The sequence below is a fragment of the Rattus norvegicus genome, chromosome Y (genome assembly GCF_036323735.1).
Source record: "Rattus norvegicus strain BN/NHsdMcwi chromosome Y, GRCr8, whole genome shotgun sequence".
Classification (NCBI taxonomy): Eukaryota; Metazoa; Chordata; class Mammalia; order Rodentia; family Muridae; genus Rattus; species Rattus norvegicus.
The window spans coordinates 44,840,871-44,849,212 of NC_086040.1; the positions used below are offsets into that span (position 1 = coordinate 44,840,871).

At 42.7% G+C, this 8,342-nt stretch overlaps 1 protein-coding gene across 3 annotated transcripts; it reads right to left on the reverse strand.

Moving 5' to 3' along the window:
- Nucleotides 1-3,100: 3,100 nt before the first annotated feature.
- Nucleotides 3,101-5,330, reverse strand: LOC134484341 (Y-linked testis-specific protein 1-like). Of its 3 annotated transcripts, XR_010061746.1 has the most exons (4): nt 5,162-5,329; nt 3,852-4,133; nt 3,261-3,461; nt 3,101-3,181 (listed from the first exon to the last, which is right to left on the reverse strand). XR_010061746.1 is itself a non-coding variant. In XM_063280635.1 (3 exons), exon 2 carries the CDS (start codon nt 4,054-4,056, stop codon nt 3,262-3,264), a length of 795 nt encoding a protein of 264 aa, XP_063136705.1. In that variant the 5' UTR covers nt 4,057-4,133; nt 5,162-5,329; the 3' UTR covers nt 3,101-3,181; nt 3,261. The 3 variants fall into 3 exon arrangements, 2 of the variants coding, with proteins under 2 accessions (XP_063136705.1, XP_063136706.1); XM_063280635.1 differs by having other exon boundaries at nt 3,261-4,133; XM_063280636.1 differs by having other exon boundaries at nt 3,101-4,133; nt 5,162-5,330.
- Nucleotides 5,331-8,342: the final 3,012 nt, after the last annotated feature.

The window sequence follows — 8,342 nt, forward strand, 5'->3', positions numbered from 1 at the left end:
TGGGGAGTGTGGCGGTTTGAATAAGAAAGGCTCCCACAGTGATATATTTGAATATTTAGTTAACAGGGAGTGACAAAATTTTCAAGGATTAGAAGCATTAAGACGTGTGGCCTCATTGGAGGAAGTGGGTGTGTTGACAAGGGTGGTGTTTGATTTTTCAAGAGCCCAGTGCTTTCCCAGAATTTCTCTCTCTCTCTCTCTCTCTCTCTCTCTCTCTCTCTCTCTCTCTCTCTCTCTCTCTCTCTCTCTCGCTCTCTCTCTCTGCTTACAAAGCAGTAGTTCTTTATTTCTCCAGTGTTCTGCTCCCTGCCATTATGATGGACCAGACTTCTGAAATTGTAATTTATCCTCCAATTACATAATTTCATTTATAGCAGTTGCCCTGACCATGGTGTCTCTTCACAGCAACAGAACAATGACTGAGACAGGGGGCAAGCCAACAAACAGTGTCCTTGTTACCGCTTCAAGCTCCTGTTCTGGTTTCCCTCAGTGATGGTCTCTAACCTGTAAGGCAAATAACCCTTTCCTACGCAAGGTAGTTTTGATCATGACATTCATCACCGAGAGAAGGAAGCAAACTAGAACTTCACAGATCAGTACATGAGCAACCCTTACCTTTAAATTAAAACAAAGTGTCTATACCTTTTATTTGTGGTTATGAGGTAAGAGTCTGTGGCTCTACTAGATACACTGTTTCTATAAGACATTGTCTTACTTAGGGTTCCTATTGGTGTAAGGAAACATCATGACCAAAAGAGCAATTTAGGGAGAGAAGTTTTATTCAGCTTACACTTCTACATTGCTGCTCATCACCAAAGGAAGTTGGGACAGGAACTCAAACAGGCAGGATTCTGGAGGCAGGAACTGAGGCAGAGGCTATGGAGTGGCACTGCTTACTGTCTTGCTCCTCATGTCTTGCTTAGCTTGCTTTCTTATAGAACCCGGACCACCAGCCTAGGAATGGTGCCGCTCACAGTGGGCTGGGCCCTCCCCCACAAATCACTAAGAAAATGCCCTACATTTGGATCTTATACAGGCATGTTCTCAAATGAGGCACCCTCTTCTCTGATGACTCTAGCTTGTTTCAAGTTGGCATAAAATCAGGGTGGTGTTTAGAATGTGATTTTCCCATGGTAAGTGTGGCACAAGTAGGAGGTGTGGCCTTGTGGGAGTAGGTGTGGTGTTGTTGGAGGAAGCATATCACTGTGGGGGTGATATGCTTCTCCAACAACATGTCTGCCTAGACGCTTCCATGATTCCTGCCTTGATGAAAATAGGCTGAACTTCTGAACCTGAAAGCCTGCCCTAATTAAATGTTGTCCCTTGGGGTTTGGGATTTACCTCAGTTGTAGAGCGCTTGCCAAGGAAGCCCAAGGCCCTGGGTATGATCCCCAACTCTGAAAAAAATAGAACCCCCCCCAGAAAATTTTATCCCTTATAAGTTGCATTGGTCATGGTGTCTTTTCGCAGAAATGAAACTGGTAGACAACCAGCCAGTATAAAAATTCCAAACAGCAGAATTAATCAAAGATAGAAAATATTTTCAAGTCCTACAATGAGAAACTTATTCTTGAGAGAAGAAACAGCAATGAATGAGTAGAAGGTAAGGTTGCCTACAAAGAAACACTTGGAGTGTAGATGTGGCTCAGAGAGTCCCCATGGAGTGCACAGGGGCTTCTCAGGAGGAGAGAGCTACGTGGTCAGGAACCGCAAAGCATTTTAATGTCACGGCAAATGGCATAGGAGAGATCAGCACCTCTGCATTGGATGCACCATCAAGAGTTTTCTGAGGATAAGCTTTCATGTGAGTAAAAGATGGGAACTTCCTGGGGCTAGATAAGGTAAAAGGGCCCAGAGGTCTGTAGGAAGCCATCCAGTCGAAGGAGAGTCAGGCAAGATAAGCCAGTGCAGGAGCCCTTTGTGGTCATCTAGGGGCATTCAGAAGAGACCTCAAAAATATTACAGGATCCAACAGAGTCTAACAGTGCTCAGGGAAGCTAAACAAAGGATCCACGTAATACCTGACATAAGCTCATGGCATCCTCATGTTCTTTTTTAAATTTCTTTTTACTGATCATACAAAATAATGGGCTTTATGGCACTTTCAGGAATCGATAGATATAAACTTAATTTGGCATTCACTATTCTTGAGTTATCCTCGTCAAAATGTCCTCTGGGGAAGCCACCACCTCACATCCACCCTCTGTAGTGATAGCTTGGCTGTTCTTTAAGGAAGCAAAGAGACCAATATGGATGTGGCCCAAGTTCAAGTCATTCGAGACCCTTTCTGTTCTTCCTGGGTCTCCTGCTTCACTTTTTGAGAACTACATCTTGGAATTCCTTCGTCCCTCAGTATCCTCAACTCCCACATGTGTTCTTTAGTCTTTCTTCCACATCACCATCAATTTATTCTTTCTTACACTCATCCTGGTCTCTTCTCTGCATGTGAAGGTTGGATTTATTTAAAAAGATGACTTTAGGGGCCTTCAGAGATAACCAATGGATTAAGAGCTCATCTGCTTTGAAAGAGGACTGGGATTTGTTCTTTGAGCTCATGTCCGATGGCTCCCAACCACCTTTAATTTCAGCTCCAGGGGACCTGACTATTCTTGTCACTGTGGTCTCCTGTATTCATTCCTTGCCCTACCTAGATAAATAAAAATAATACATCTACATATGTGAAACAGGTTTCATTAGGTTTTGTTAGTCAAACAATCCCTGATCTTCTCTGATTCTGAGTCTGCTTGGATCAGTTTATTGGGTTTCCCCTTGGGTTCCAAGACCACCTCTCTGTTACCTGCCACTCTTTCGCCAACTATCTGTTTCTCCCTCAAACTTCCCCTCAGAGAGTCTATCTATTTCTGGCCCCTCTCCACTGCTTCCTAAACATCCATCTTTTTTTTCCCCTGTGCCATCCCTGCTCCTCTAAGCCTTATCTCCAGTTTTTTCCTCTCCCTAAAGACCAGACTAGCTCAGTACTGTTTGTTTTAGTGTATGTGACATTAGACTTACTGTTCACAGCCTTGAACTTTCCGGCTTCCTCTCAATGTTCCATCCACCACAGCCAGTCTCCTCCACAAAAGTGTGCATACACAACACATCACATCACACATTTTAATTTTTAGAGCAAAAACAAATTCCACTGGAAAAGATACTGGGGATGTCAAAGGCCATTGGGTATCTGAAACACAGAAAAACAAACATTTTCACCCCAATCCTATAAATTCCCCATATATGTCCCCTCACTTTGTGAATTTCACCTTAATGGATCTTTTCCATCAGATTATAGACATAGATGTGGACGTCGCCATCAAACTTGATGAAGTACACGGAAGGCTTGGCTAGAACTTGGTAAATGACTTTGCCGATCTTTTTGGACCCGTCACTTCTGGTGAACTGCACACATTGACCTGTTAAGATGTCGCTGCCAACTTCTGACTTCACCTCTGCTGGCGAAATCTCTGGAATGATACGGAGATTACCTTCTGTGTAATCATCCAGGAGTTGATAGATATATAGGACTGGATCTTTCTCATAGGTGATGTAAAACCAGTCCTTCATGATTGGCACCTGGGCTAGGACCACCCCCCTCCAGTTGTCCTTAGAGCCATGTTTGCCCTCAAATTTATGCTCCACAGCACGGCCAACCATGGCACTTGCGAGTTGGGCGTCTTTCACTTGAGGAAACACAACTTTGTGAGTCAAGACCTTAAGCTTTAAAATCCTCTCATCACTGTGAAGTGCCAGTCCATAGACACAATCAACTCCATCATACTTGACCAGATAGATAGAGGGATTTGTTGGCAGTTGATCTAGAACTATGGCCTTCCATTGGGTGACGGGCTCATCACCTTCCTTCCATCCGTGTGAAATTCTGCACCCCACAATGTTCCCCAGGGACTGGGGAGAAGGCCTCTTCCTCTTCTGCTTCTGGAAGGATGGTGTGCTCATCCTCCTTACAGACACCCTCTTCTTCTTGGCTGTAGACCTAGTGTGGTAGGCCACGGTACTCCTGGTCCACTGTCTTGTGGCTATTGTTCTGCGTTCAGGCTTCATACTTTCCCATGGCCTGGGTTTGAAGAGCTCACCTGCTTAAACCAGAGACAAAGCTGGTACCTCTGTCATATGAGTACCTGCAATAACAATGGGGGTGGGGTTGGGGATGGTGCTGGACCAAGGCTCTTGTCTATGAGAACTTTGGAGCAGGTGAGGAAGGCGATGGTAAACAGGTTTGAGCATCTGAATCTAATGCTGTCATAATCAGAAGTTCATAGAAGTGCTGGGCAATGGTGGAGCACACCTTTAATTCCAGCACTCCAGAAGCAGAGGGAAGCAGACCTCTGTGAGATCAAGGCCAGGCTGGTTTACAGAATTAGTTCCAGGATAGACAAAACTACCCACAGAAAAACCCAATCTCATAAATCAAAATCTAAAGTTCAAAGGAAAATGAAAAAATGGTTCTCTACAGCTCAGAATAACATATTTAGACATATTTCTTCAGCCCGAGGCACTTTGCCTATGCTGAGGAACATCTCCTTGAATGGCTAGGTCAGTGTGGGATTAAGTATCCTTGTCCCCACTTTAAGCAAGCAGAACAGAGAAAGGATAGCAAAGGAGCCAGAAGGGTGGCCACACCCCTTCTCTACCCTCTAACTATGAGCTATTTGGCAACATCCACAAGTATCTGCCCAGAGACAAAGCACAGCAGTCCACTGGCCTTCTCTACTGTGCATCCTGACGCAGCCCCAGGTTTATTCCCCGAAGCTGTTGCATTTTCGACCGCAACAAGAGTCTTTTGTGTAGGCAACAATAGCCTTTTAGAAATAATATCTACTGGGGTTGGGATTTAACTCAGTGGTAGAGCAGTTGCGTAGCAAGCACAGGGCCCTGGGTTCCTCAGCTCCATTAAAAAAAAAAAAAAAAAGAGAAATATTTTCTCCAAAAATACACAGGCACAGAGAGGAGCTTTGGCATTTTAGTAGAATTTTGAATTAGATATTGTTAGCAAAGAATAATAAACTCCGGAGACTGACTAGCCTAGACCATCTGCCTAGCTCTCAAACGTGGAAGACATTAGAACGTAAGGTTACTTGCTGTACGAGGGAAAACTTTTAGCTTTCTGTGCTACAAGGGTCCCAGTTATCTTCATAAACGTATTTACCAAAAGAAAATGTCCTAGTCGTCCAGATTCTGTCTTCTGAAACCGGTCAGGCACCAATAGGTTGTTGAACAGTTGTGGGGTTCAGGAGCTGAACTAGCTTTCACACCCCGCTCCAAAGATAGTGAACCCACCTTCAAAGTAGTCTAGCGCCTCCAAGTGGAAGAGATGCGCAACCTCCGCCCTTGTGCTCTGTGACATCATCCAGGCTCTGCTTACGTCATAGAACCCCTCTCAGGCCAGTTCCTTCCCTAGTTACGCTTAGAAACTTCCAGCATCTAGGTTTTAGCTTCTCATGTAGCCTCCTGGTGAACCAAAATAAAGTCCCCACCCAAATATTCTGATGACTCGAGTCACAGTCTGCCCAAGTAGCTCTTTTCATGCTTTTTATTTTTCTGAAAAACTCTTTGGTTTCTGAGTCACCAACATCCTTGGTGGTTATTTTCCCAGCTCCTATGTTTTCTTTGGTTAACTTTAAGTTATTCTCCGTATCAGAAATATTGCTAGGCTCTCTTTCCGAGGCAGCACACAGGATAGAACAACAAAATTAGCTCTATCAAAACCCACAATTAGAGGAGGGCCATTTTTATTGAAACAAAGCTGGAATTTGACAAGATTAAATACCTTGTATTGAAGACAATGGCAATCATGAATTATGGATTCTTTGCAAAGAGCGAGGAAAAATTAGCTCCTGGACCTGCTTCCAAAGTCGGAATAAACTTATCACAAACCCAATATCGACCAGTCATATTTTAAATGTCTTTAAAATTTATCAGCACTTCTGATTACAAGGAATTTATTAGATCAAATGCAGTAAAACAGGATGAAATAGATGAGGTAATTTTGTTTTTGAAATATGGGTAGACAGAATACTGGATCCAGGTAAGTATGGAATTTACCTGTAAATTACAGGCCACTTTAATTGTTTGTGTCACATAGTTCTTCAGATCTTCAAAAGGATTCTTTTTAGAACCCTCCCCTGTCCCCACTACACTCTGACCATCCCTTCCCTCTTCCCAATAATTCCCTTCCACTTTAACATTATAATTTTTTAAATGTACTTAGAGCTTAACAACTTATGTCAGCTTTTTAAAATCTGTCCAATTTTCTAAGTGCACCGTCTTCTTTTTCTCCTTCTATCGTAGTTTTAAGCACATTTTCTTTCACACTTTGAGTTTTACTCTCTCTCTGCTCTTATGACTACTCTGCCATTATGTGACTGTTGGTCGACTATGTGGCTGACCTCAATGTGGGGTTAACTCAAATGACATGAATTCCCCCCCTCTCTCCCCTTAATCTTCCTTCTCTAGGCACCTGCAGAGATTTAAAGCATTGGGGATTTTTTTTAACCCTGGAAAGCACACACACACACACACACACACACACACACACACACACACATTCACAAACATACGCACATACACACAGAAACACTCATAGAAACACAAACACACACATACATACACACACAAACACACACACATGCACACACAAACACACACACAAACATACACATATACACACTCAAACACACAAATACAGAGAGAGACAGAGACAGAGACAGAGAGAGACACGGTGAGAGACAGAGAGCCCATGAGAAAACATGTGATATCATCATTTTAAGAACATTAAACAGAAAGAACTTTCAAAAAAGTGAAGAACAAGTAGGCAACAAGAAGAATAATCTCATCATAGCCATCAACTTGAGGAGGAAAATTTTCACACTCTAGGCTTCTAAGTACCAGTCTGTTACTGAGCAAAGTACGGGCAGGAACTCAGGCAGGACTCTAGAGGCAGGAAAGGAAGCAGAGACAACTTAGAAATGCTGAGTACTGGATTGCTATCCATGACCTACTCAGCTTTCTCTCCTTCTCATACAACCCAGGGCCACCTTCATAGGGGATGACACTATGCATAGTGGGCTAGACCCTTCTACATCAACCATCAAAAAAGAATCCTTACAAATGTGCAAAAGGACGTTCTGATGGAGGCAATTCTTCAGCTGAGGCTCCTTTTTCCCAGGTTGAGTCAAACTGACAATAAAAACTAACCAGGACCCCTGCACATTCATTCTGATTGCCACACTGTGTGCAATAGACAAGCCATTGGAATAACCTTAGCTGTTGATCACTGGATGAATGGCTTAAAAAAGTTGATATACATTGATGTGATTTTCATCTATGTGTAAGAGCAAAGGGTTTTGTTCTCAGAAAAATGGATGGAACTGTAAAATACAGTATATTAAGTGAAACAAGCCAGACTCAAACAGATGATTGCAAAATTTAGATTTTAATAAGGGATATTATGTGAAATTGGGCATTTAGGAAAAGGAAGGGGAGCAGCAGGGTGTGTGTGTGTGTGTATGTGTGTGTGTGTGTGTGTGTGTGTGTGAGTGTGTGTGTGTGTGAGTGTGTGTGTGTGTGCAGGTGGAAATGGTGGTGAGTTGTGAGAAAGAAGATGGCTAATGTACAGTATAAACCTGTACTAGGAGTCACATGCAAGCCCACTGACTTGTACATTTAAAGAATATCGATATAAGAGAGCTGAGTCTAAAACAATGTTTTGATTAAATTGGGGGTTTATGCTTTAGAGATACCATAAAGATTATTCATATTTTCCTTCCCATTGGGCTCTTGCTGTTGCGAGCTTGATACTTGTGACAGGATATGGCAATGAGCTTTGGTTTCTGTACCTCATTAATAACCCGGAATTCATGTCATTCAGTGAGGCTACCGTGGGGAAGGAGGTAGTTAGAGATCTTAAGGGTACACCACGTGGGAAGAATAATACCCACCCCCACTATAGATTTCCAAATATTCACCATCATCTCTGGTTTGAATGTGATCACCCAACATTTATTTTCTGAAGATTAATCCCCAGTGGGAATGTAGTTGTGAAGAATTGATTAGGTTAAGAGGGATGCAACCTACAAATAAAGATCCATTAATGATGCTATTGTGGAAAAAGGTTAAATTATGAAAAAGGAGTTTGGCTCCCTCTCTTTTATTCCTAGCCCCCTGGATCCCTTCTGTGGTGACAACATTTCACAAGAACTCCTTCCTCTGCCGATGATCTCTTCATCTTGTATTTACAGGTTTCTGAATCATAATAATACAGAATCTGTGTCATTATACACTAGCCAATCAGTGCCATTCTGTTTGTCCATAAAAGCATGAACATGCCT